This window comes from Micropterus salmoides, unplaced genomic scaffold (genome assembly GCF_014851395.1).
Source record: "Micropterus salmoides isolate LMB-PRFRI ecotype aquatic unplaced genomic scaffold, ASM1485139v1 Ms_hic_scaffold_20, whole genome shotgun sequence".
Lineage (NCBI taxonomy): Eukaryota > Metazoa > Chordata > Actinopteri > Centrarchiformes > Centrarchidae > Micropterus > Micropterus salmoides.
In genome coordinates, this window is record NW_024041151.1 from 4,385,656 (window position 1) to 4,413,177 (window position 27,522).

General features: G+C 42.5%; 1 protein-coding gene and 15 non-coding genes across 16 annotated transcripts; 15 read left to right on the forward strand and 1 right to left on the reverse strand.

The window, feature by feature from the left end:
• Positions 1 to 2,551: 2,551 nt before the first annotated feature.
• Positions 2,552 to 8,918, reverse strand: cetn3 (centrin 3). Its single transcript, XM_038734466.1, has 5 exons — positions 8,774 to 8,918; positions 6,393 to 6,528; positions 5,438 to 5,552; positions 5,094 to 5,285; positions 2,552 to 3,122 (listed from the first exon to the last, which is right to left on the reverse strand). The coding sequence occupies exons 1-5, from the start codon at positions 8,788 to 8,790 to the stop codon at positions 3,079 to 3,081; spliced, it is 504 nt and encodes a 167-aa protein (XP_038590394.1). The 5' UTR covers positions 8,791 to 8,918; the 3' UTR covers positions 2,552 to 3,078.
• A 2,395-nt stretch (positions 8,919 to 11,313) lies between these two features.
• On the forward strand, positions 11,314 to 11,387 carry trnan-guu. The gene has a single exon. It is a non-coding gene; the product is annotated as a tRNA-Asn (tRNA).
• A 267-nt stretch (positions 11,388 to 11,654) lies between these two features.
• On the forward strand, positions 11,655 to 11,728 carry trnat-ugu. Its single transcript has one exon. It is a non-coding gene; the product is annotated as a tRNA-Thr (tRNA).
• A 174-nt stretch (positions 11,729 to 11,902) lies between these two features.
• trnat-ugu lies at positions 11,903 to 11,976 on the forward strand. Its single transcript has one exon. It is a non-coding gene; the product is annotated as a tRNA-Thr (tRNA).
• A 2,011-nt stretch (positions 11,977 to 13,987) lies between these two features.
• Positions 13,988 to 14,061, forward strand: trnan-guu. The gene has a single exon. It is a non-coding gene; the product is annotated as a tRNA-Asn (tRNA).
• A 267-nt stretch (positions 14,062 to 14,328) lies between these two features.
• trnat-agu lies at positions 14,329 to 14,402 on the forward strand. Its single transcript has one exon. It is a non-coding gene; the product is annotated as a tRNA-Thr (tRNA).
• Positions 14,403 to 14,576: 174 nt separating this feature from the next.
• trnat-ugu lies at positions 14,577 to 14,650 on the forward strand. The gene has a single exon. It is a non-coding gene; the product is annotated as a tRNA-Thr (tRNA).
• A 3,887-nt stretch (positions 14,651 to 18,537) lies between these two features.
• Positions 18,538 to 18,611, forward strand: trnan-guu. Its single transcript has one exon. It is a non-coding gene; the product is annotated as a tRNA-Asn (tRNA).
• Positions 18,612 to 18,878: 267 nt separating this feature from the next.
• trnat-agu lies at positions 18,879 to 18,952 on the forward strand. Its single transcript has one exon. It is a non-coding gene; the product is annotated as a tRNA-Thr (tRNA).
• Positions 18,953 to 19,126: 174 nt separating this feature from the next.
• On the forward strand, positions 19,127 to 19,200 carry trnat-ugu. The gene has a single exon. It is a non-coding gene; the product is annotated as a tRNA-Thr (tRNA).
• A 3,002-nt stretch (positions 19,201 to 22,202) lies between these two features.
• trnan-guu lies at positions 22,203 to 22,276 on the forward strand. The gene has a single exon. It is a non-coding gene; the product is annotated as a tRNA-Asn (tRNA).
• Positions 22,277 to 22,543: 267 nt separating this feature from the next.
• trnat-agu lies at positions 22,544 to 22,617 on the forward strand. Its single transcript has one exon. It is a non-coding gene; the product is annotated as a tRNA-Thr (tRNA).
• Positions 22,618 to 22,791: 174 nt separating this feature from the next.
• Positions 22,792 to 22,865, forward strand: trnat-ugu. The gene has a single exon. It is a non-coding gene; the product is annotated as a tRNA-Thr (tRNA).
• A 3,006-nt stretch (positions 22,866 to 25,871) lies between these two features.
• trnan-guu lies at positions 25,872 to 25,945 on the forward strand. The gene has a single exon. It is a non-coding gene; the product is annotated as a tRNA-Asn (tRNA).
• Positions 25,946 to 26,210: 265 nt separating this feature from the next.
• Positions 26,211 to 26,284, forward strand: trnat-agu. The gene has a single exon. It is a non-coding gene; the product is annotated as a tRNA-Thr (tRNA).
• A 174-nt stretch (positions 26,285 to 26,458) lies between these two features.
• Positions 26,459 to 26,532, forward strand: trnat-ugu. Its single transcript has one exon. It is a non-coding gene; the product is annotated as a tRNA-Thr (tRNA).
• The last annotated feature ends 990 nt before the right edge of the window (positions 26,533 to 27,522 follow it).

The following is a 27,522-nucleotide window of genomic DNA, read 5'->3' on the forward strand; positions in this document are numbered from 1 at the left end:
TCATATGGGTGTGTACTTTTGTTGCCAGCGGTTTAGACATTAACGGCTGTGTGATGTGTTATTTTAAGGGAACAGCAAATTTACACCGTTATACACTCACTACTTTACATTTTAGCGAAGTGTGTTGTCACATGAAAAGATATAATCAGATATTTACAAAAGTGTGAGGGGTGTACTCACTTCTAGGGGTGTACTATCTATATTTTTATGCATCTCTTTGTCCATCTGCTATGAAAATAAAAAATTAATCTACAATTTTTACATTTAAATATCTAATCTAAAAGTAGCATAACAACAAATTCTGCAACTCTGCTGCGCTAAGCTAGCTACATTTTTAGCAAGTTTTGCTTTCTTTCTTTGTTTTTCATTTAGCTGCTCCTCATTTACTTATGTGATAACAAACTGAATTACCAAGATGCTGGTTTATCTCAATTAATTTTTTTGTTCAATCGTTTGGCAGGAAAAGCTAGCTAGCTCTAACGTAGCTCTCTTGCTTTAACTTTCTTATAACAATCTGGTTTTTAGTTTCTGCAAATGTTACATTCTGTAAGTTGTACATTTCTTTTAACAGGTGTCCAAAGTCAGATTCTCGTTACATTTACATTTCGCTGATGCTTTTACCCAAAGCAACTTGCAATCGCTGTATATGTCAGAGGTCTCACTCCTCGGGATAAGTATCTTGCTCAGTGACACATTGGGTCTTGTTAGTGGATTTCTCTTGAGATATTCATTAATAGGATGCGGTTTCTCAATCTTTCCTGCAGAATCCCCAAAGTCAAATAGACTCCAGTGTAAAAACATCAGTAAATGTGGTCTCATCCCATTAGCCCATCTAAATCTGGAGCCCAAGCTAACCTACTGTATGCTATTACCCATAACCATGGAGCAATCAGACCCTGGCAAGGTCCGCCAGACTGAAGTATTTTTAGAAGTCAAAACAACAAAGATGATTACTAGCAATACAAGAGTGTGTGTGTGCAGTCATATAGTGCAAACCACAGGGGGGCGACTTTGAGGTTGTAACTGGGGAGGAACTGGGTTGGTTTATTTCTGGAGCATGTGTTGCTCTGGTCCAGGGACCAACAGCTGAGCATGTGCCAGTGCAAGGGCAAGTCATGATGTCTATCCCCGCAGTAATAATCAGATGCAGGTTCTGATAATCAACAACGATGCTGACCTTCAGCACAAACACACTCTGCAACACAATCCCAGCAGTGTGTGTGTGTGTGTTTATTTATACAAGATAGTGTTCCTCAGCCTCTTATTACTGCATCACTTTCATTTGTCTCCCTCAGAAACGTAAAACCTTTATTACACAGGAGAAAAACCACAGTCCTCTACTCTGTCATTGTGCAATTGGCTCAAGTTATTACCAAAGCAAATTGGGTTAGCTAACCATAGTCCTCTTAATCATCTGAGTAGCAGACGGGGGGCTGAGACAGATGAAAAGTAGAGCAGGCGGTGTTTTCATCTAACCAAATCCAGACCAGAGACCTTCATCTAAATCAATATGTAAAGGCCTGTGGGGAGCCAAATAACAGGGAGCTCATGAGGATCCGCCTAAAGGGTTTTGTGGTCAGTATTCTGCATCTCTGTTGTGCGTTCAGTGTGTGACAGCAGCTTTGGCTAACTGCCTTTATTGTTTCAACACTCTCATCATGTTATCCTATGTATATTGTTAGGAATTGAGTCGCTTGTGGTGTTAAACATCAGCCAGCCGAGCAGAAAGTATCCCTTTTATCATTTCATGCAGTTACATCATTTGTTGATGTTAATGTAACACGACTTGTTAATTAGACCTAAGGCTGCTCTTTACTTTGACATTAATTACTTCTGTAAATCATAACAAGCACTTAAATTAAATTATAGTTATTTACAAAGACTAAGTGAAGCTGGCAGCTTCTATCCAACCAAAAACATGCCTGCTCTGATTTGTGTGAATGAAAAAGTTAAAAGAACAGGGTGTGTGTGTGGAGACTGATTTTCTGATCAGCTGTTCAGTGTCACCACATAAATTTATACTTTACAAGCCATGCACGAGTGCCTCCCTCTGGTGGACAGATAAGGTACAGCAAGAGAGGTGATGATAACTTACAGAGATGTGAAATGACTACAAAGAGATGCAACATACTACAAAGATTCAAAATACTACAGACGAGTTGGCTCTTATCCAGACGAGATGCAAAACATATAGTTGTTAACACACAATTTTCAATAAAAACCTTAAATGTCAGCCTCACGGCGGCGCTGGACTATAAGTCTGGGGATCATAAAAATGTTTGTGACTCATCATCTTGGAACTGTGAATATCTGTACTAACTTTCATGACTATCCTTCAAATTGCGGTTGAGGTAGACAGATTGACCGACTCTACGATCCCTAAAACCACACCAGTCACGTGGCTCAAAACATCATGTTTTGGACACCATTTGAAGAAGGCCTCCCCCCTCTTATACATGATTAGTGTGTGTCAGCGATATTTGGTGAACCTCCTGTGATGTGCGACAATAAATGATGTTACTGTGAGGAATAATGTCACATGACTAAGAAGTTGTCTTGTATATGTAGTTCCCTTGTTGGTAAACTGATTTATTTTAATACAAAATAAATAGTACAAATATTCACATCACATTTCCTATCCTAAAGAAGACGGAGACAGAATCACAGACAGGAATCAACAGCAAAAATGTCCACCTATTTGTCTTCTTCCCCAACAGTTATTTGGATGTGATAGAAAGACTGATAAAGTGATCTTGAATATAAATCAACAAGACTAAAAACAGCAAATTTAACAAAGTCTGAAATGTTCTTCGATTCACTTTGGCGGTGAGTTTTTTTAAGACAGAAACATGTAAAAGACACTTGGACGGACTCGAGCAGTGTGGTCAAACAAGTCCAGTCCTTTTATGTGAAAAATCAAATATAAACCACAAGGCCAATGAGCAGATCCGGACCACGTCAGACCCTCGAGAGGAAGCCGACACTCGTTCAACACGCTCATGTGTTCACCTTCATGGACACACCGACAGACGTTCAGTCACTCAGCTACAGACGACCGATCCAACCCAGAACTCCTCATCAGGAGTCTCCGGTCATGATGGAGAGGAACTCCTCCTGATTTACTGGAAAAGGCAAAAACAAGTTCAGTCAGAGAGTATCTTTTAAGTAAATATATTTTAAGGAAGTACTGCTAAAAAAGATAAACCTGTCTGTAAAGGTCATTTTTATGGCTGCAGCTAACAATTCTTTTCAGCCATTCAACTCTCCTGCTGCTACAGCTAACATCACAACAGCATGTCTTGGCAAACTAGAAAGTAAGCTGAATGTCTGTGGGCAAGTCATTTAAAAGGTACTGCTAATTATTTTATCTATCTATCATCAACAACTATAAAAAAATAAAAACGCCTGTTAAAATTTCCAAAAGAATCTTGTTTTGTTCAACCAACAGTCAAAACCCAAAGATGTCCAGTTTGCTGTGACAAAAGACAAAGATCAGCTTTGAGAACCTGGTAAAGGTAATGTTTTGTATATTTACTTAAATAATAAATTATAAATATTGCTGGATAAGAGCCAACGAGGACGAGGTCTGAGGCATTCTGTTGTAGCTCAGTCAGGTGATCCAGTGCGGCTCATAAAACAAAGTGAACAAGCATCAAGGTGAAGCACATCACCTGACACTCTGCAGTTTAATAATAAACCAAGGTAATTATCCTAAAGGTTAGTTTTACCGTTTCAAAATTCAATTATCATTAAAACGGGGCACTGCAGTATCCACCAAACTACGCAACAGTCTGATGTGCTGCATGTCGCGCTGGTTTGTTTTGAGTCAATGAAAACACGGAGGAGGACGTGATGCCGAGTTTTTTTTAAATTTTTTTAATAAGACTGCTGAGGGAAACATGACCAAAGAAAACGCCACGGCCAGGGGCAACACTTCATCTTCATGCCACCACCCACTGCTTTATAGCAAATGTAAGGCTAGTTACATTTTAGTTGAATGCTGATGTGGGGACTTCAGAATGAGGGATCACATTTACAACAGCCTGTTAACTGAAGCTCTCCGTGTTCTTCTGCCGCTGTACGAGTCGTGTGTCTGCCGACGGTAGACGCCCACTGCACAAGATAACACTTTACCTAGTTCAGTCTCCCAGCCAACAGATTTTGTTCATTTCAGCTGTCGCCGATATGATTGTAAAAGTTTTCAACAGGAGAAACGCTGCAGAGTCCTGAACAAGACTGTATTTATGTTAGTTGTTGAGCTCATTGTAGTTACTATCACTTCTTCTTTTTAAGACTCAGTGTATTTATGTAAACTGTGCATGGTGGCGCATATAACATATTTAATGTTAATGCACATCTGATTTGGTTTTCATATTTACATAAAATATTATTTCAATATTAATGCAAACAAAAAGTGTTGCTAATTGTATTTGTGGTTTTCCAAATAAAACTTTTATCCAGCACATTTTAACAATACCATGATAATACTGATAACCATGATCATTTTGATCACTATAATGCGATTCATCTCTCAACACTAATGACTGAATTAAAAGTGGTGAACCACATCCAGGTCTGTGCTTGCTAGCTCACCGGGACAGAACCGTAATTACAGTTTTTAGCTACACCTGTGCTTTTCCAGGTAAGGTCAACACATTTCTAAAGATCCATCTTCTGTCAAAAGTTGCTCAACAAGAGTTTTAATGTTTGTTTATCTGCATTAAACAATGTATTGACATGCAATATATTTCTGTAGTGTTTTATTTGTACACAGTGAAGCAGACTGATACAGAAGCGACAGCATGTTGCTGTTTTGGGATCAGATGGCACAGGAAAAATTCAGTCACGCTGGATTGCATGTGAAGTGAAGAATAAAACAAACATCACCCTGCATCTGATCTGCATCAGTTTCATATATCCCTGTTGAACTGGGCCAAGAATCTGTGTTAGTAGTAGTGCTGGATCATGTCTGTTCGTTTGTAAACCATGTGACCACACAATACTTTACAGCACTTAGAGAACTGGAAGCTTATATCGGTTCAGTATACGGGGTGTTGACTTACTGATGTAAGGCCTTGTTAACGATCACTTACTTTCACCATCTCCGTCAGTGTCAAACTCGTCGATCATGCTGCGCAGCTCCTCATCACTGATGTTCTCCCCAAGTTCTCGAGCTACTCGCCTCAGGTTCCTCAGACTGATCTTTCCTGATTCATCATCATCAAATAGCTTGAAGGCCTTCATGATCTCCTCCTTTGGGTCTCGCTCCAGGATGCGATCAGTCACTGTGAAAAAAATAAAAATAAAATAAGGTATGAACATGTTGAGGATTTACTTCAGAAGTTAACAGTGCACCGTGATTCATCCCTCCCCTCCCATCAGCCACTTTGACTATCACACTTGTTGCAGTGTCTCTCGGAACTGAAGGCAAACTCACCCACTTCATTGAAATCCTCAAATGTTATTTTGCCATTTCCCTCTCTGTCGTAGTCTTTGAGAATCTTCAAAACATCCACTTTCTTCACTTCAAAGCCGAGTGCACGCATCGCCACCTGTTGGGAGTTTAACATTGTGAACACTAAAAATTAAATAGCATAATTTCTCGATCAAGCGATCAGAATACATTTAGTATCGTGGTTTTGATCTTTTCAGAGAAATCGGGTTATGTACATCGCTGTATTCATGATTCTAACAGTATCCAGATTTCTGATGGTCTGTGTGCAGGAATGCATCATGCATCATCATTTCAATACTGCATTTCTTCAAAGAAAATTAATCCATTCCCCCTTAACACCATCAGTACTCTTTGTTTTTAACTGCTTTTTAGATTTGTTAACAGTATTCTTTATTATATTTTCTACTAACCCACTTTCTGTTATTATTTCTGTTCCTTTAATACCTTGATTAGCAAAGTAAGCAACTGTAACACAAGACTGCCCTCTCAGGGATCAATACAGTATTTCTGATTTGAGAATGAACTGAGTTTAGTTTAGTTTCTGGCTGTCTGACCACAGTTAATGGGAAACAAGATAGGCAATAAAATGTATCCTTTGCATTACAGAAGTCAGACTTTCTCTTTAATTCAGTGTTGATAATCACTTGCGTTCTTTTGTTACTAACTACTACATGACTCAAGACAAACCTGCACGACAGTCAGTGATCAGAAACCTGGATCAGGTGTATCCGAGTACTCCAGCTATATTGGAGGTTCTCTAAGCTCAAGCATCCTGATGCCCGAGTAAACTGATGGCTACTAGTACCCCCTTTATAATCAGATTTTAATTGTATCCTGATTAAATTTGGCCATCTAATTATCATCATACTGTGGCGTGTGAATACTTCATCCGTCGACTGTAAAACAACCTAAAGCCCAGGTTTCCTTCACTGCTCACCTTCAGCTCGTGGTAGTCGATTTCTTTATCTTTGTCGGTATCAAACAACTCAAACGCTTCTTTGATTTCATGTTTCTGATCCTCGCTGAGCTCTCTCCTCTTCTTGCGCTTGGTTTTGTCTGCCACAAGGTCAGTTCTGGAAGGACAGATGGCAGGGTTACACCAATAATCATTAATTTAGCTGACTCTTTTATCCAAAGCGACTTACAATTGCTATATATGTCAGAGGTCGCTCGCCTCTGGAGCAACTAGGGGTAAAGCCTTGCTCAGGGAGATATTGGTGTCACAGTGGACTTGAACCCGGGTCTCTCACACCAAAAGCATGTGTCTTATCCACTGCTCGATCACAACCAGCATGACCCCCATTTAGATAGCTGTGACAACACAAACAGTAGCTTACAGGTCTGTCTGTAGAGCAATAATAATTTTATTATTATCAGTACCTGACAATATTTGACCCCACTTTGGTCTTTTTCATAAAGACAACGTGTCACCAAATCTCACGGGTCACAGATTTCAGTACATCGAAATCACAGCTATCAAATGGCAGCATTTTTGTAGCCATCTACAGTAATGGTTAAAAATATGGCTGTCTGTCACATGAGGTTTTGGTATTCTCATGTTTATTTATTTTGTTTTCATTGGAACACAAAAAAGCAGAGAAAAAAAAAGTCAAATCTGAGATTTTCCACAAAGAACAAAATTACTGTCTCCTTTTCAAAATCTTCAGAAATAAATTGTATTTCAAGCATGTGATGCTCCTTTAATTTGTAATTAAACTCACCTGTAGCAATTCACAGGTGCTGGCAATATAGAAAAAAATCAATTTAAAATGAGTTAAAATGAAGAAAGGTTGACTCAACCTTTGTGTTGTGTGTACCACACTGAGCATGAACAAAAGAAAGACTTGTCTGAAAAGACACGGACAATCTCAAGTCCGTCTCCAGGATCTTAATGTTCCTGTGTCCACTGTGCACAGCATTGTGAAGAAGTTTACAGCCCGTGGCTAATCTTCCTGGACTTGGACGAAAGAGACTGAAAAGACTGCAATGAAGGATAGTTTGAATAGTGGATAAAAAAAACCTCCATCAACTTCCTAACAATTTCTGGCTGACCTGCAGACGCAGGCTACAACAGTGTCAGCTCCCACTATCTGAATGAAAAGGGACACTATGGTAGGAGACACAGGTGGAGCCCGCTGCTGACACAGAAACAAAACTTACCTTAGGAAGCCAAATTCCTTCTGGGAGAATGTCCAGTGGACAGATGAGACCAAACAGAGCTTTTGAGTAAAGCAGATCTGTTTTCAGAAAATGAAATGAGGCCTTTAAAGAAAGGAACACAGTACAGTCACCCGTGGTGGAGGTTCACTGATGTTCTGGGGTTGTTTGCTGCTTCAGGCACCGGATGTCTTGATTGTGTGCATGGCATTATGAAATCTGAAGATTACCAAAGAATTCTGGGGCGCAATGTAGGACCCAGTGTCAGAAAGCCGGGTCTCCGTCAGAGGTCTTATAGCAAGACAATGACCCAAAGCAGACTTCAAAAAGCACCCAAAATGATTTAAGACAAAATACTGGAGAGATCTGAAGTGGCCAGCAATGAGGACAGATCTAAATCCCATAGAGCTCCTGTGGAGAGATTTCAAATCTCCAGGACCTGCAGCAGGTGGCAAAAGAAGAGAGGTCCAAAATTCCAGTGCAAAGATGTCAGAAACTCAATGATGGTTACAGGAAGTGACTGATCGCAGTTATTTTCCCACAGGGTGTGCTAAATATTAAGTTGAGGGTGCTCCTTTTTTGTAGTTCTTTAGGGAAATGTCTCAGATTTGGCTGTTTTTTTTTTGGTTCTCTGCTTTTTATTGTTTTGTTCCGATGCAAACAAACTAAATTATTATTTTTTTAATTGCAATATTTTTCTGGGAGAAGTAGTGCATTAAGTGACAGACATGCACGGGTGCCTATGCGTCTAAATAAAGTAATTTATGACAAAAATAAGTCTGTCGGGGGGATATAACGTTTTTGTGGGTGAAACCTAATCAGGTCATATAATCTCTTGAGTCTCTTAATTTAACGTAACACCTGTAGACTATTCAATGGAGGTAAATACTAACACAAAGCTCGATTTAACAGGCGTTAAATTCACTTTTAACAAAACAGTGCACGCAGTTACTTTGTGGCGTGACACGAGGAAATATGCACCTTAAGCTACACAAGCAGAAAGAAAGTTAGTCACAAATTTGCGGACATTTTAGCTGTCAAACATAAAGCTAATAGTAAGAAGCAGAACATGCTAACCTGAATAAGCTAGCGTTAGCTTTGCTGCATTAAAATGAGCTTTATCTAAATAATAAATAAAGCAGCTGAGACGGACTGGCTTACCTTAGAGACAGACTCATGACGGGCGACTTTAAGATTTTAAAACAAGACGATCCTGTCGGTAAACACACAGATATCAGTGTTTCCAGTCAACACAACAACAAATCCGTTTATCCGCGCTCATACCGAAGCTTCCTATTGGTCGCTGGTCACGAGGCAGCAGTAAAGTGGCCTCTGATTGGTTTACGTCACAGCCATTGTTCTTTTTCATACATTTTATTAAAACTGGAAATGAAACAGTGAAAGTTGTTTGTGTGAGTTAATAAAAAATAAAATAATAATAATAAAAATATATAAAATATAAAAATTCCGTGAAAATAAATATTAAAAATAAAAGTAAATATATTAAACAGTAATCATATGTGTGTTAAAAAATGTATATATTAAAAATTAAAATAAACTAAAATTAAAATAAATGACACAGTAACACGTGTGTGTTATTAGAATATATTTAAAAAATCAAAATAAAATAAATAGACAAACGTGTGTGTGTATATTAATAAACAAACAAACAAAAATTATTGGTTAATTTAAAAAAACTTTTAAAAAATCAGAATCAAATGTGAGATTTAAGAACTACTACTACTACTACTAAAATATCTAACAATCAAAATACTAATAATTTGAAAATTAGTAAAATTATTTATCAGTCTAACTTGTAGTTGAATAGTACACCTCTTCAAAACAGGAAATTGCTCCCTGTTTTAGTAAGTTCACTTAAACATCCTCTGACTAGCACAGATTAGCATGTTGAATGTGATGCAAGCATCAGAGATCACCAGAACATGGACGTGTTTCCAAGGTGAGAAGCTGGGATTCAGTACTTCCAGATGGATCCAGGTGGATCCAGATGATCAGGTCCCCTAGGTGCTTCTCCTGCAGAGGGATTCTAAGCAGCTGTTATGATGCTGGAGCTGAGAGCTCTGCAGGTTCAGAGGTTCTGAATCCAGACAGACTGCAGCTTTGAACATGAGCTGTGAAAGAAAGACATTCATTATGGGTACTAGTCCGGTCTCCCTTCATCAGAACCACAATGGACCAGCGCACTGTAGCAAGTAAAGCATGTCTGCTGTTGTTTCAGGAATCTTTCCACTGAAATCCACCTGCAGCATTATCCCTGTTTACTAAAACACAACACGAGTACTACAGTAGTACTACAGCAGTACTTTTTCAGCCTGCTACTATCTAGCACCTTACAGGATGTGCTTTTTAGGGGGTATTTACACGGTATCAAAGGTTTAAGGTGGCATTTAGGCGGTATCAAATGTTTAAGGTGGTATTTGGGCAGGCCGAGGGTCAATCATCAAGTCTAATAACTTTCTTCAGTTAAAAAAATCAGTAGAGATCACAGTGACCCCCTTCAGACAGGAACTGGCTCCTTTAATAATCTCTCCCCTAGGCCCGTCAGCTGTGGAAGTTCTCAGACAGGCAAACTCAGGGGCCTCTTCTAAATACTTTCTTAGGTCTCACTTTTATCCTATGGTGTTTTAATAGACTCTGTTGTATTGCTGTTATTGATGTTGATTCACTTTTATTTTCTTAAGTATGAAGCTCTATTTGTTTCTGCTGTACAGCACTTTGTAACTTGGATTTGAAAAGTGCTATAAACAAAGTTATTGTTATTATTATTATTTTTGTCCAAAGATTTGAATCAATCAATATTCAGATCACAAAACGTGGACCTGAATCCTGACATGAACCAGAAGAACTTCATCATTTAACTGAACATGTCTAAACAAAAACCGATGGTACAAAGATCAAAACCAGGATCCACATCCAGACTCAGATGAGGACTTTAACTGTTCTTGTTTTATATTGAAATCTCTTGTACGTTCTGTATCATTTCTTTCTTACTTTCTTGTTTGGTAAAGTAAAATAAGTCCAAAGAGAGAGAGCTAGCTGGCTTTGATCAAGCCAGCTAGCTAGTCTTACCTTACTTAGCTGTCCCGTGGTCCCTTGAAGATCGGTTGTGTTGAAGTCGGACAAATGCGGAAATTGACGACGGGAAATGAACGCAACGAAATTTCGGAGGGTTCGAACGGTTTTTGAGTTTTGTTTTGTTGAACACACACACAGACACATTTTATCACGTACCTCAGATGGCTGAGGCGACGCTTGAACCCACAACTCCGGGTCTCCAGTCGGCGTCCTTCCCCACCGGACCATCTTCAGTACCGATGAAGACCAACAACCAGAGAGAGGAAGAAGATCAGTATGAGGGAGGAACTTGCACAAGATCCACCTCCATCAGTCTGGAGAGGAAACTCTGGATGACGGACTTCCTGTCTGGTTCCTGGTTTAAAAAAGAAACGTGTTTGATCAGAAAACAACCTGTTGCGTCAATGGGTCGGCATGCACTTCTACAGAACAATGAAAATGCTTTGTGTTTAGAGGTAGGCCGGACAGATATCTATTTGATTGTAAGATGTGGCCCAATAAAGGGGACACGTGAATTGCTGTCAAAGGACACGGCGTTTGCGCATCGTGGAACCGAGACTGGAAGACGAGTACACGGGATGTTTTGAATGCCGTCACAGGCAAGTGTCTCTGTGGCGCAATTGGCTAGCGCGCTCGGCTGTTAACTGAGAGGATGGTGGTTCGAGCCCACCCAGGGACGATCATTGTTTAGGCGTCTGAAGTGCAAGCTCTGTTCATGCTCATCGAACTTGTTGGTCCACTGCAAAGGCCCTCTTGTCAAACAGGACTAGTGCCACTTTGTCCCTTGACCTCGCAAGTCCCAGCTCATCCCTTTCTCCTCTTGTGGCTCCGGAGGCCTGTTTTTCTTTGATTTGATTTTACTGAAAAACGATTGCAAGACGTTAACAAGCCCATTTGATTTCATTGAAACATTCACATGAAAGGCTTTCAAATGCACAAAGCGTGTGGCGCCGTGGCTTAGTTGGTCAAAGTGCCTGTCTTGTAAACAGGAGATCCTGGGTTCAAATCCCAGCGGTGCCTAAGTGGAGTTTTTAATAGCGATACGCCACTTCCCAAGGACAAAAACCAGAATAACCTCATGTGCGTTCTACGCAGCTTCAAGAAAAACACGAGTGACCAAGTAGAGTGTGGCAATCCTAAGACTTGATTCCGAAACCAGAACACCTGAAACAGCTAGCGTAGTTGCCTGCGGCGGGTGCTGTGGCTTAGTCGGTGAAAGCGCCTCTCTTGTAAACAGGAGATCCTGGGTTAAAATCCCAGCAGTGCCTTTACAGCTTAATGTGTCCACGGAAGCCTCTACCTATTCAAAACAGGAAATTGCTCCCTGTTTTAGTAAGTTCACTTAAACATCCTCTGGCTGAATCAGCTCAGTGTTTCCAAAATCTGTCCTTTGATGTACTGGTCCTAACTGACTTCTGTCCTGGTGATCTCACCAGAGGCTGCTCTACATTCTCTAAACCATGGAAGACAAACAAGTACCATTGCGGTTGAGACCTATTTTACCCAACAATAATTGGTAGAAAATGCTGGCCTTGGTATACAGAAACCAACTGGTTCCTGTTATAGCAGCTTCACCAAGGAATGAATATCCTCTGGGACAGGTGTTCTGGGTTCAAGTCCTGCTGTGGAAGAAAGCTTTTTTTTTCCAACATAAACACTCTGGACTTCTGAGTGGTGTCCTTGGGTTCTCTGTGGACTAATGGTTAGTGTTCTTGCCTTCCACCTCAAAGATCTAGCTTCAAGTCCACTTGCAGTAAACTCTGCTTTTATTTTATGTTCATAATTCTGATCTGATGTGTCATTTGAAATCACTGAAAGGTCCGCTCTCAGGTGTAGCAGCACCTTCGCAGGTGTTCGGTGCCACAGATTAGCATGTTGAATGTGACGCAAGCATCAGAGATCACCAGAACATGGACGTGTTTCCAAGGTGAGAAGCTGGGATTCAGTACTTCCTAATGGATCCAGGTGGATCCAGATGATCAGGGCCCCTAGGTGCTTCTCCTGCAGAGGGATTCTAAGCAGCTGTTATGATGCTGGAGCTGAGAGCTCTGCAGGTTCAGAGGTTCTTAAGTATGAAGCTCTATTTATTTCTGCTGTACAGCACTTTGTAACTTGGATTTGAAAAGTGCTATAAACAAATCCCAGCAGTGCCTTTACAGCTTAATGTGTCCACGGAAGCCTCTACCTATTCAAAACAGGAAATTGCTCCCTGTTTTAGTAAGTTCACTTAAACATCCTCTGGCTGAATCAGCTCAGTGTTTCCAAAATCTGTCCTTTGATGTACTGGTCCTAACTGACTTCTGTCCTGGTGATCTCACCAGAGGCTGCTCTACATTCTCTAAACCATGGAAGACAAACAAGTACCATTGCGGTTGAGACCTATTTTACCCAACAATAATTGGTAGAAAATGCTGGCCTTGGTATACAGAAACCAACTGGTTCCTGTTATAGCAGCTTCACCAAGGAATGAATATCCTCTGGGACAGGTGTTCTGGGTTCAAGTCCTGCTGTGGAAGAAAGCTTTTTTTTCAAGGTGAGAAGCTGGGATTCAGTACTTCCAGATGGATCCAGGTGGATCATTTCTTTCTTACTTTCTTGTTTGGTAAAGTAAAATAAGTCCAAAGAGAGAGAGCTAGCTGGCTTTGATCAAGCCAGCTAGCTAGCCTTACCTTACTTAGCTGTCCCGTGGTCCCTTGAAGATCGGTTGTGTTGAAGTCGGACAATGCGGAAATTGACGACGGGAAATGAACGCAACGAAATTTCGGACGGTTCGAACGGTTTTTGAGTTTTGTTTTGTTGAACACACACACAGACACATTTTATCACGTACCTCAGATGGCTGAGGCGACGCTTGAACCCACAACTCCGGGTCTCCAGTCGGCGTCCTTCCCCACCGGACCATCTTCAGTACCGATGAAGACCAACAACCAGAGAGAGGAAGAAGATCAGTATGAGGGAGGAACTTGCACAAGATCCACCTCCATCAGTCTGGAGAGGAAACTCTGGATGACGGACTTCCTGTCTGGTTCCTGGTTTAAAAAAGAAACGTGTTTGATCAGAAAACAACCTGTTGCGTCGATGGGTCGGCATGCACTTCTACAGAACAATGAAAATGCTTTGTGTTTAGAGGTAGGCCGGACAGATATCTATTTGATTGTAAGATGTGGCCCAATAAAGGGGACACGTGAATTGCTGTCAAAGGACACGGCGTTTGCGCATCGTGGAACCGAGACTGGAAGACGAGTACACGGGATGTTTTGAATGCCGACACCGGCAAGTGTCTCTGTGGCGCAATTGGCTAGCGCGCTCGGCTGTTAACCGAGAGGATGGTGGTTCGAGCCCACCCAGGGACGATCATTGTTTAGGCGTCTGAAGTGCAAGCTCTGTTCATGCTCATCGAACTTGTTGGTCCACTGCAAAGGCCCTCTTGTCAAACAGGACTAGTGCCACTTTGTCCCTTGACCTCGCAAGTCCCAGCTCATCCCTTTCTCCTCTTGTGGCTCCGGAGGCCTGTTTTTCTTTGATTTGATTTTACTGAAAAACGATTGCAAGACGTTAACAAGCCCATTTGATTTCATTGAAACATTCACATGAAAGGTTTTCAAATGCACAAAGCGTGTGGCGCCGTGGCTTAGTTGGTCAAAGTGCCTGTCTAGTAAACAGGAGATCCTGGGTTCAAATCCCAGCGGTGCCTAAGTGGAGTTTTTAATAGCCATACGCCACTTCCCAAGGACAAAAACCAGAATAACCTCATGTGCGTTCTACGCAGCTTCAAGAAAAACACGAGTGACCAAGTAGAGTGTGGCAATCCTAAGACTTGATTCCGAAACCAGAACACCTGAAACAGCTAGCGTAGTTGCCTGCGGCGGGTGCTGTGGCTTAGTCGGTGAAAGCGCCTCTCTTGTAAACAGGAGATCCTGGGTTAAAATCCCAGCAGTGCCTTTACAGCTTAATGTGTCCACGGAAGCCTCTACCTATTCAAAACAGGAAATTGCTCCCTGTTTTAGTAAGTTCACTTAAACATCCTCTGGCTGAATCAGCTCAGTGTTTCCAAAATCTGTCCTTTGATGTACTGGTCCTAACTGACTTCTGTCCTGGTGATCTCACCAGAGGCTGCTCTACATTCTCTAAACCATGGAAGACAAACAAGTACCATTGCGGTTGAGACCTATTTTACCCAACAATAATTGGTAGAAAATGCTGGCCTTGGTATACAGAAACCAACTGGTTCCTGTTATAGCAGCTTCACCAAGGAATGAATATCCTCTGGGACAGGTGTTCTGGGTTCAAGTCCTGCTGTGGAAGAAAGCTTTTTTTTTCCAACATAAACACTCTGGACTTCTGAGTGGTGTCCTTGGGTTCTCTGTGGACTAATGGTTAGTGTTCTTGCCTTCCACCTCAAAGATCTAGCTTCAAGTCCACTTGCAGTAAACTCTGCTTTTATTTTATGTTCATAATTCTGATCTGATGTGTCATTTGAAATCACTGAAAGGTCCGCTCTCAGGTGTAGCAGCACCTTCGCAGGTGTTCGGTGCCACAGATTAGCATGTTGAATGTGACGCAAGCATCAGAGATCACCAGAACATGGACGTGTTTCCAAGGTGAGAAGCTGGGATTCAGTACTTCCTAATGGATCCAGGTGGATCCAGATGATCAGGGCCCCTAGGTGCTTCTCCTGCAGAGGGATTCTAAGCAGCTGTTATGATGCTGGAGCTGAGAGCTCTGCAGGTTCAGAGGTTCTTAAGTATGAAGCTCTATTTATTTCTGCTGTACAGCACTTTGTAACTTGGATTTGAAAAGTGCTATAAACAAATCCCAGCAGTGCCTTTACAGCTTAATGTGACCACGGAAGCCTCTACCTATTCAAAACAGGAAATTGCTCCCTGTTTTAGTAAGTTCACTTAAACATCCTCTGACTGAATCAGCTCAGTGTTTCCAAAATCTGTCCTTTGATGTACTGGTCCTAACTAACTTCTGTCCTAGTGATCTCACCAGAGGCTGCTCTACATTCTCTAAACCATGGAAGACAAACAAGTACCATTGCGGTTGAGACCTATTTTACCCAACAATAATTGGTAAAAATGCTGGCCTTGGTATACAGAAACCAACTGGTTCCTGTTATAGCAGCTTCACCAAGGAATGAATATCCTCTGGGACAGGTGTTCTGGGTTCAAGTCCTGCTGTGGAAGAAAGCTTTTTTTTTCCAACATAAACACTCTGGACTTCTGAGTGGTGTCCTTGGGTTCTCTGTGGACTAATGGTTAGTGTTCTTGCCTTCCACCTCAAAGATCTAGCTTCAAGTCCACTTGCAGTAAACTCTGCTTTTATTTTATGTTCATAATTCTGATCTGATGTGTCATTTGAAATCACTGAAAGGTCCGCTCTCAGGTGTAGCAGCACCTTCGCAGGTGTTCGGTGCCACAGATTAGCATGTTGAATGTGACGCAAGCATCAGAGATCACCAGAACATGGACGTGTTTCCAAGGTGAGAAGCTGGGATTCAGTACTTCCTAATGGATCCAGGTGGATCCAGATGATCAGGGCCCCTAGGTGCTTCTCCTGCAGAGGGATTCTAAGCAGCTGTTATGATGCTGGAGCTGAGAGCTCTGCAGGTTCAGAGGTTCTTAAGTATGAAGCTCTATTTATTTCTGCTGTACAGCACTTTGTAACTTGGATTTGAAAAGTGCTATAAACAAATCCCAGCAGTGCCTTTACAGCTTAATGTGACCACGGAAGCCTCTACCTATTCAAAACAGGAAATTGCTCCCTGTTTTAGTAAGTTCACTTAAACATCCTCTGACTGAATCAGCTCAGTGTTTCCAAAATCTGTCCTTTGATGTACTGGTCCTAACTAACTTCTGTCCTAGTGATCTCACCAGAGGCTGCTCTACATTCTCTAAACCATGGAAGACAAACAAGTACCATTGCGGTTGAGACCTATTTTACCCAACAATAATTGGTAAAAAATGCTGGCATTGGTATACAGAAACCAACTGGTTCCTGTTATAGCAGCTTCACCAAGGAATGAATATCCTCTGGGACAGGTGTTCTGGGTTCAAGTCCTGCTGTGGAAGAAAGCTTTTTTTTTCAAGGTGAGAAGCTGGGATTCAGTACTTCCAGATGGATCCAGGTGGATCCAGATGATCAGGTCCCCTAGGTGCTTCTCCTGCAGAGGGATTCTAAGCAGCTGTTATGATGCTGGAGCTGAGAGCTCTGCAGGTTCAGAGGTTCTGAATCCAGACAGACTGCAGCTTTGAACATGAGCTGTGAAAGAAAGACATTCATTATGGGTACTAGTCCGGTCTCCCTTCAGCAGAACCACAATAGACCAGCGCACTGTAGCAAGTAAAGCATGTCTGCTGTTGTTTCAGGAATCTTTCCACCGAAATCCACCTGCAGCATTATCCCTGTTTACTAAAACACAACACGAGTACTACAGTAGTACTACAGCAGTACTTTTTCAGCCTGCTACTATCTAGCACCTTACAGGAAGTGCTTTTTAGGGGGTATTTACACGGTTTCAAAGGTTTAAGGTGGCATTTAGGCGGTATCAAATGTTTAAGGTGGTATTTGGGCAGGCCGAGGGTCAATCATCAAGTCTAATAACTTTCTTCAGTTAAAAAAATCAGTAGAGATCACAGTGACCCCCTTCAGACAGGAACTGGCTCCTTTAATAATCTCTCCCTAGGCCCGTCAGCTGTGGAAGTTCTCAGACAGGCAAACTCAGGGGCCTCTTCTAAATACTTTCTTAGGTCTCACTTTTATCCTATGGTGTTTTAATAGACTTTGTTGTATTGCTGTTATTGATGTTGATTCACTTTTATTTTCTTAAGTATGAAGCTCTATTTGTTTCTGCTGTACAGCACTTTGTAACTTGGATTTGAAAAGTGCTATAAACAAAGTTATTGTCATTATTATTATTTGTCCAAAGATTTGAATCAATCAATATTCAGATCACAAAACGTGGATCTGAATCCTGACATGAACCAGAAGAACTTCATCATTTAACTGAACATGTCTAAACAAAAACCGATGGTACAAAGATCAAAACCAGGATCCACATCCAGACTCAGATGAGGACTTTAACTATTCTTGTTTTATATTGAAATCTCTTGTACGTTCTGTATCATTTCTTTCTTACTTTCTTGTTTGGTAAAGTAAAATAAGTCCAAAGAGAGAGAGCTAGCTGGCTTTGATCAAGCCAGCTAGCTAGTCTTACCTTACTTAGCTGTCCCGTGGTCCCTTGAAGATCGGTTGTGTTGAAGTCGGACAAATGCGGAAATTGACGACGGGAAATGAACGCAACGAGATTTCGGACGGTTGGAACGGTTTTTGAGTTTTGTTTTGTTGAACACACACACAGACACATTTTATCACGTACCTCAGATGGCTGAGGCGACGCTTGAACCCACAACTCCGGGTCTCCAGTCGGCGTCCTTCCCACCGGACCATCTTCAGTACCGATGAAGACCAACAACCAGAGAGAGGAAGAAGATCAGTATGAGGGAGGAACTTGCACAAGATCCACCTCCATCAGTCTGGAGAGGAAACTCTGGATGACGGACTTCCTGTCTGGTTCCTGGTTTAAAAAAGAAACGTGTTTGATCAGAAAACAACCTGTTGCGTCGATGGGTCGGCATGCACTTCTACAGAACAATGAAAATGCTTTGTGTTTAGAGGTAGGCCAGACAGATATCTATTTGATTGTAAGATGTGGCCCAATAAAGGGGACACGTGAATTGCTGTCAAAGGACACGGCGTTTGCGCATCGTGGAACCGAGACTGGAAGACGAGTACACGGGATGTTTTGAATGCCGACACCGGCAAGTGTCTCTGTGGCGCAATTGGCTAGCGCGCTCGGCTGTTAACCGAGAGGATGGTGGTTCGAGCCCACCCAGGGACGATCATTGTTTAGGCGTCTGAAGTGCAAGCTCTGTTCATGCTCATCGAACTTGTTGGTCCACTGCAAAGGCCCTCTTGTCAAACAGGACTAGTGCCACTTTGTCCCTTGACCTCGCAAGTCCCAGCTCATCCCTTTCTCCTCTTGTGGCTCCGGAGGCCTGTTTTTCTTTGATTTGATTTTACTGAAAAACGATTGCAAGACGTTAACAAGCCCATTTGATTTCATTGAAACATTCACATGAAAGGTTTTCAAATGCACAAAGCGTGTGGCGCCGTGGCTTAGTTGGTCAAAGTGCCTGTCTAGTAAACAGGAGATCCTGGGTTCAAATCCCAGCGGTGCCTAAGTGGAGTTTTTAATAGCCATACGCCACTTCCCAAGGACAAAAACCAGAATAACCTCATGTGCGTTCTACGCAGCTTCAAGAAAAACACGAGTGACCAAGTAGAGTGTGGCAATCCTAAGACTTGATTCCGAAACCAGAACACCTGAAACAGCTAGCGTAGTTGCCTGCGGCGGGTGCTGTGGCTTAGTCGGTGAAAGCGCCTCTCTTGTAAACAGGAGATCCTGGGTTAAAATCCCAGCAGTGCCTTTACAGCTTAATGTGTCCACGGAAGCCTCTACCTATTCAAAACAGGAAATTGCTCCCTGTTTTAGTAAGTTCACTTAAACATCCTCTGGCTGAATCAGCTCAGTGTTTCCAAAATCTGTCCTTTGATGTACTGGTCCTAACTGACTTCTGTCCTGGTGATCTCACCAGAGGCTGCTCTACATTCTCTAAACCATGGAAGACAAACAAGTACCATTGCGGTTGAGACCTATTTTACCCAACAATAATTGGTAGAAAATGCTGGCCTTGGTATACAGAAACCAACTGGTTCCTGTTATAGCAGCTTCACCAAGGAATGAATATCCTCTGGGACAGGTGTTCTGGGTTCAAGTCCTGCTGTGGAAGAAAGCTTTTTTTTTCCAACATAAACACTCTGGACTTCTGAGTGGTGTCCTTGGGTTCTCTGTGGACTAATGGTTAGTGTTCTTGCCTTCCACCTCAAAGATCTAGCTTCAAGTCCACTTGCAGTAAACTCTGCTTTTATTTTATGTTCATAATTCTGATCTGATGTGTCATTTGAAATCACTGAAAGGTCCGCTCTCAGGTGTAGCAGCACCTTCGCAGGTGTTCGGTGCCACAGATTAGCATGTTGAATGTGACGCAAGCATCAGAGATCACCAGAACATGGACGTGTTTCCAAGGTGAGAAGCTGGGATTCAGTACTTCCTAATGGATCCAGGTGGATCCAGATGATCAGGGCCCCTAGGTGCTTCTCCTGCAGAGGGATTCTAAGCAGCTGTTATGATGCTGGAGCTGAGAGCTCTGCAGGTTCAGAGGTTCTTAAGTATGAAGCTCTATTTATTTCTGCTGTACAGCACTTTGTAACTTGGATTTGAAAAGTGCTATAAACAAATCCCAGCAGTGCCTTTACAGCTTAATGTGACCACGGAAGCCTCTACCTATTCAAAACAGGAAATTGCTCCCTGTTTTAGTAAGTTCACTTAAACATCCTCTGACTGAATCAGCTCAGTGTTTCCAAAATCTGTCCTTTGATGTACTGGTCCTAACTAACTTCTGTCCTAGTGATCTCACCAGAGGCTGCTCTACATTCTCTAAACCATGGAAGACAAACAAGTACCATTGCGGTTGAGACCTATTTTACCCAACAATAATTGGTAAAAAATGCTGGCATTGGTATACAGAAACCAACTGGTTCCTGTTATAGCAGCTTCACCAAGGAATGAATATCCTCTGGGACAGGTGTTCTGGGTTCAAGTCCTGCTGTGGAAGAAAGCTTTTTTTTCAAGGTGAGAAGCTGGGATTCAGTACTTCCAGATGGATCCAGGTGGATCCAGATGATCAGGTCCCCTAGGTGCTTCTCCTGCAGAGGGATTCTAAGCAGCTGTTATGATGCTGGAGCTGAGAGCTCTGCAGGTTCAGAGGTTCTGAATCCAGACAGACTGCAGCTTTGAACATGAGCTGTGAAAGAAAGACATTCATTATGGGTACTAGTCCGGTCTCCCTTCAGCAGAACCACAATAGACCAGCGCACTGTAGCAAGTAAAGCATGTCTGCTGTTGTTTCAGGAATCTTTCCACCGAAATCCACCTGCAGCATTATCCCTGTTTACTAAAACACAACACGAGTACTACAGTAGTACTACAGCAGTACTTTTTCAGCCTGCTACTATCTAGCACCTTACAGGAAGTGCTTTTTAGGGGGTATTTACACGGTTTCAAAGGTTTAAGGTGGCATTTAGGCGGTATCAAATGTTTAAGGTGGTATTTGGGCAGGCCGAGGGTCAATCATCAAGTCTAATAACTTTCTTCAGTTAAAAAAATCAGTAGAGATCACAGTGACCCCCTTCAGACAGGAACTGGCTCCTTTAATAATCTCTCCCCTAGGCCCGTCAGCTGTGGAAGTTCTCAGACAGGCAAACTCAGGGGCCTCTTCTAAATACTTTCTTAGGTCTCACTTTTATCCTATGGTGTTTTAATAGACTTTGTTGTATTGCTGTTATTGATGTTGATTCACTTTTATTTTCTTAAGTATGAAGCTCTATTTGTTTCTGCTGTACAGCACTTTGTAACTTGGATTTGAAAAGTGCTATAAACAAAGTTATTGTCATTATTATTTTTGTCCAAAGATTTGAATCAATCAATATTCAGATCACAAAACGTGGATCTGAATCCTGACATGAACCAGAAGAACTTCATCATTTAACTGAACATGTCTAAACAAAAACCGATGGTACAAAGATCAAAACCAGGATCCACATCCAGACTCAGATGAGGACTTTAACTATTCTTGTTTTATATTGAAATCTCTTGTACGTTCTGTATCATTTCTTTCTTACTTTCTTGTTTGGTAAAGTAAAATAAGTCCAAAGAGAGAGAGCTAGCTGGCTTTGATCAAGCCAGCTAGCTAGTCTTACCTTACTTAGCTGTCCCGTGGTCCCTTGAAGATCGGTTGTGTTGAAGTCGGACAAATGCGGAAATTGACGACGGGAAATGAACGCAACGAGATTTCGGACGGTTGGAACGGTTTTTGAGTTTTGTTTTGTTGAACACACACACAGACACATTTTATCACGTACCTCAGATGGCTGAGGCGACGCTTGAACCCACAACTCCGGGTCTCCAGTCGGCGTCCTTCCCACCGGACCATCTTCAGTACCGATGAAGACCAACAACCAGAGAGAGGAAGAAGATCAGTATGAGGGAGGAACTTGCACAAGATCCACCTCCATCAGTCTGGAGAGGAAACTCTGGATGACGGACTTCCTGTCTGGTTCCTGGTTTAAAAAAGAAACGTGTTTGATCAGAAAACAACCTGTTGCGTCGATGGGTCGGCATGCACTTCTACAGAACAATGAAAATGCTTTGTGTTTAGAGGTAGGCCAGACAGATATCTATTTGATTGTAAGATGTGGCCCAATAAAGGGGACACGTGAATTGCTGTCAAAGGACACGGCGTTTGCGCATCGTGGAACCGAGACTGGAAGACGAGTACACGGGATGTTTTGAATGCCGACACCGGCAAGTGTCTCTGTGGCGCAATTGGCTAGCGCGCTCGGCTGTTAACCGAGAGGATGGTGGTTCGAGCCCACCCAGGGACGATCATTGTTTAGGCGTCTGAAGTGCAAGCTCTGTTCATGCTCATCGAACTTGTTGGTCCACTGCAAAGGCCCTCTTGTCAAACAGGACTAGTGCCACTTTGTCCCTTGACCTCGCAAGTCCCAGCTCATCCCTTTCTCCTCTTGTGGCTCCGGAGGCCTGTTTTTCTTTGATTTGATTTTACTGAAAAACGATTGCAAGACGTTAACAAGCCCATTTGATTTCATTGAAACATTCACATGAAAGGTTTTCAAATGCACAAAGCGTGTGGCGCCGTGGCTTAGTTGGTCAAAGTGCCTGTCTAGTAAACAGGAGATCCTGGGTTCAAATCCCAGCGGTGCCTAAGTGGAGTTTTTAATAGCCATACGCCACTTCCCAAGGACAAAAACCAGAATAACCTCATGTGCGTTCTACGCAGCTTCAAGAAAAACACGAGTGACCAAGTAGAGTGTGGCAATCCTAAGACTTGATTCCGAAACCAGAACACCTGAAACAGCTAGCGTAGTTGCCTGCGGCGGGTGCTGTGGCTTAGTCGGTGAAAGCGCCTCTCTTGTAAACAGGAGATCCTGGGTTAAAATCCCAGCAGTGCCTTTACAGCTTAATGTGTCCACGGAAGCCTCTACCTATTCAAAACAGGAAATTGCTCCCTGTTTTAGTAAGTTCACTTAAACATCCTCTGGCTGAATCAGCTCAGTGTTTCCAAAATCTGTCCTTTGATGTACTGGTCCTAACTGACTTCTGTCCTGGTGATCTCACCAGAGGCTGCTCTACATTCTCTAAACCATGGAAGACAAACAAGTACCATTGCGGTTGAGACCTATTTTACCCAACAATAATTGGTAGAAAATGCTGGCCTTGGTATACAGAAACCAACTGGTTCCTGTTATAGCAGCTTCACCAAGGAATGAATATCCTCTGGGACAGGTGTTCTGGGTTCAAGTCCTGCTGTGGAAGAAAGCTTTTTTTTTCCAACATAAACACTCTGGACTTCTGAGTGGTGTCCTTGGGTTCTCTGTGGACTAATGGTTAGTGTTCTTGCCTTCCACCTCAAAGATCTAGCTTCAAGTCCACTTGCAGTAAACTCTGCTTTTATTTTATGTTCATAATTCTGATCTGATGTGTCATTTGAAATCACTGAAAGGTCCGCTCTCAGGTGTAGCAGCACCTTCGCAGGTGTTCGGTGCCACAGATTAGCATGTTGAATGTGACGCAAGCATCAGAGATCACCAGAACATGGACGTGTTTCCAAGGTGAGAAGCTGGGATTCAGTACTTCCTAATGGATCCAGGTGGATCCAGATGATCAGGGCCCCTAGGTGCTTCTCCTGCAGAGGGATTCTAAGCAGCTGTTATGATGCTGGAGCTGAGAGCTCTGCAGGTTCAGAGGTTCTTAAGTATGAAGCTCTATTTATTTCTGCTGTACAGCACTTTGTAACTTGGATTTGAAAAGTGCTATAAACAAATCCCAGCAGTGCCTTTACAGCTTAATGTGACCACGGAAGCCTCTACCTATTCAAAACAGGAAATTGCTCCCTGTTTTAGTAAGTTCACTTAAACATCCTCTGACTGAATCAGCTCAGTGTTTCCAAAATCTGTCCTTTGATGTACTGGTCCTAACTAACTTCTGTCCTAGTGATCTCACCAGAGGCTGCTCTACATTCTCTAAACCATGGAAGACAAACAAGTACCATTGCGGTTGAGACCTATTTTACCCAACAATAATTGGTAAAAAATGCTGGCATTGGTATACAGAAACCAACTGGTTCCTGTTATAGCAGCTTCACCAAGGAATGAATATCCTCTGGGACAGGTGTTCTGGGTTCAAGTCCTGCTGTGGAAGAAAGCTTTTTTTTTCAAGGTGAGAAGCTGGGATTCAGTACTTCCAGATGGATCCAGGTGGATCCAGATGATCAGGTCCCCTAGGTGCTTCTCCTGCAGAGGGATTCTAAGCAGCTGTTATGATGCTGGAGCTGAGAGCTCTGCAGGTTCAGAGGTTCTGAATCCAGACAGACTGCAGCTTTGAACATGAGCTGTGAAAGAAAGACATTCATTATGGGTACTAGTCCGGTCTCCCTTCAGCAGAACCACAATAGACCAGCGCACTGTAGCAAGTAAAGCATGTCTGCTGTTGTTTCAGGAATCTTTCCACCGAAATCCACCTGCAGCATTATCCCTGTTTACTAAAACACAACACGAGTACTACAGTAGTACTACAGCAGTACTTTTTCAGCCTGCTACTATCTAGCACCTTACAGGAAGTGCTTTTTAGGGGGTATTTACACGGTTTCAAAGGTTTAAGGTGGCATTTAGGCGGTATCAAATGTTTAAGGTGGTATTTGGGCAGGCCGAGGGTCAATCATCAAGTCTAATAACTTTCTTCAGTTAAAAAAATCAGTAGAGATCACAGTGACCCCCTTCAGACAGGAACTGGCTCCTTTAATAATCTCTCCCCTAGGCCCGTCAGCTGTGGAAGTTCTCAGACAGGCAAACTCAGGGGCCTCTTCTAAATACTTTCTTAGGTCTCACTTTTATCCTATGGTGTTTTAATAGACTTTGTTGTATTGCTGTTATTGATGTTGATTCACTTTTATTTTCTTAAGTATGAAGCTCTATTTGTTTCTGCTGTACAGCACTTTGTAACTTGGATTTGAAAAGTGCTATAAACAAAGTTATTGTCATTATTATTATTTTTGTCCAAAGATTTGAATCAATCAATATTCAGATCACAAAACGTGGATCTGAATCCTGACATGAACCAGAAGAACTTCATCATTTAACTGAACATGTCTAAACAAAAACCGATGGTACAAAGATCAAAACCAGGATCCACATCCAGACTCAGATGAGGACTTTAACTATTCTTGTTTTATATTGAAATCTCTTGTACGTTCTGTATCATTTCTTTCTTACTTTCTTGTTTGGTAAAGTAAAATAAGTCCAAAGAGAGAGAGCTAGCTGGCTTTGATCAAGCCAGCTAGCTAGTCTTACCTTACTTAGCTGTCCCGTGGTCCCTTGAAGATCGGTTGTGTTGAAGTCGGACAAATGCGGAAATTGACGACGGGAAATGAACGCAACGAGATTTCGGACGGTTGGAACGGTTTTTGAGTTTTGTTTTGTTGAACACACACACAGACACATTTTATCACGTACCTCAGATGGCTGAGGCGACGCTTGAACCCACAACTCCGGGTCTCCAGTCGGCGTCCTTCCCACCGGACCATCTTCAGTACCGATGAAGACCAACAACCAGAGAGAGGAAGAAGATCAGTATGAGGGAGGAACTTGCACAAGATCCACCTCCATCAGTCTGGAGAGGAAACTCTGGATGACGGACTTCCTGTCTGGTTCCTGGTTTAAAAAAGAAACGTGTTTGATCAGAAAACAACCTGTTGCGTCGATGGGTCGGCATGCACTTCTACAGAACAATGAAAATGCTTTGTGTTTAGAGGTAGGCCAGACAGATATCTATTTGATTGTAAGATGTGGCCCAATAAAGGGGACACGTGAATTGCTGTCAAAGGACACGGCGTTTGCGCATCGTGGAACCGAGACTGGAAGACGAGTACACGGGATGTTTTGAATGCCGACACCGGCAAGTGTCTCTGTGGCGCAATTGGCTAGCGCGCTCGGCTGTTAACCGAGAGGATGGTGGTTCGAGCCCACCCAGGGACGATCATTGTTTAGGCGTCTGAAGTGCAAGCTCTGTTCATGCTCATCGAACTTGTTGGTCCACTGCAAAGGCCCTCTTGTCAAACAGGACTAGTGCCACTTTGTCCCTTGACCTCGCAAGTCCCAGCTCATCCCTTTCCTCTTGTGGCTCCGGAGGCCTGTTTTTCTTTGATTTGATTTTACTGAAAAACGATTGCAAGACGTTAACAAGCCCATTTGATTTCATTGAAACATTCACATGAAAGGTTTTCAAATGCACAAAGCGTGTGGCGCCGTGGCTTAGTTGGTCAAAGTGCCTGTCTAGTAAACAGGAGATCCTGGGTTCAAATCCCAGCGGTGCCTAAGTGGAGTTTTTAATAGCCATACGCCACTTCCCAAGGACAAAAACCAGAATAACCTCATGTGCGTTCTACGCAGCTTCAAGAAAAACACGAGTGACCAAGTAGAGTGTGGCAATCCTAAGACTTGATTCCGAAACCAGAACACCTGAAACAGCTAGCGTAGTTGCCTGCGGCGGGTGCTGTGGCTTAGTCGGTGAAAGCGCCTCTCTTGTAAACAGGAGATCCTGGGTTAAAATCCCAGCAGTGCCTTTACAGCTTAATGTGTCCACGGAAGCCTCTACCTATTCAAAACAGGAAATTGCTCCCTGTTTTAGTAAGTTCACTTAAACATCCTCTGGCTGAATCAGCTCAGTGTTTCCAAAATCTGTCCTTTGATGTACTGGTCCTAACTGACTTCTGTCCTGGTGATCTCACCAGAGGCTGCTCTACATCTCTAAACCATGGAAGACAAACAAGTACCATTGCGGTTGAGACCTATTTTACCCAACTAATTGGTAGAAAATGCTGGCCTTGGTATACAGAAACCAACTGGTTCCTGTTATAGCAGCTTCACCAAGGAATGAATATCCTCTGGGACAGGTGTTCTGGGTTCAAGTCCTGCTGTGGAAGAAAGCTTTTTTTTTCCAACATAAACACTCTGGACTTCTGAGTGGTGTCCTTGGGTTCTCTGTGGACTAATGGTTAGTGTTCTTGCCTTCCACCTCAAAGATCTAGCTTCAAGTCCACTTGCAGTAAACTCTGCTTTTATTTTATGTTCATAATTCTGATCTGATGTGTCATTTGAAATCACTGAAAGGTCCGCTCTCAGGTGTAGCAGCACCTTCGCAGGTGTTCGGTGCCACAGATTAGCATGTTGAATGTGACGCAAGCATCAGAGATCACCAGAACATGGACGTGTTTCCAAGGTGAGAAGCTGGGATTCAGTACTTCCTAATGGATCCAGGTGGATCCAGATGATCAGGGCCCCTAGGTGCTTCTCCTGCAGAGGGATTCTAAGCAGCTGATGCTGGAGCTGAGAGCTCTGCAGGTTCAGAGGTTCTTAAGTATGAAGCTCTATTTATTTCTGCTGTACAGCACTTTGTAACTTGGATTTGAAAAGTGCTATAAACAAATCCCAGCAGTGCCTTTACAGCTTAATGTGACCACGGAAGCCTCTACCTATTCAAAACAGGAAATTGCTCCCTGTTTTAGTAAGTTCACTTAAACATCCTCTGACTGAATCAGCTCAGTGTTTCCAAA

Coding starts and splice junctions, on each gene's coding strand:
- cetn3 (XM_038734466.1), bottom strand. Junction 5,553..6,392: donor TCGACTACCACGAGCTGAAG/GTGAGCAGTGAA, acceptor AACTCCCAACAG/GTGGCGATGCGTGCACTCGG. Junction 5,286..5,437: donor TGAGGATTTCAATGAAGTGG/GTGAGTTTGCCT, acceptor TTTTTTTCACAG/TGACTGATCGCATCCTGGAG.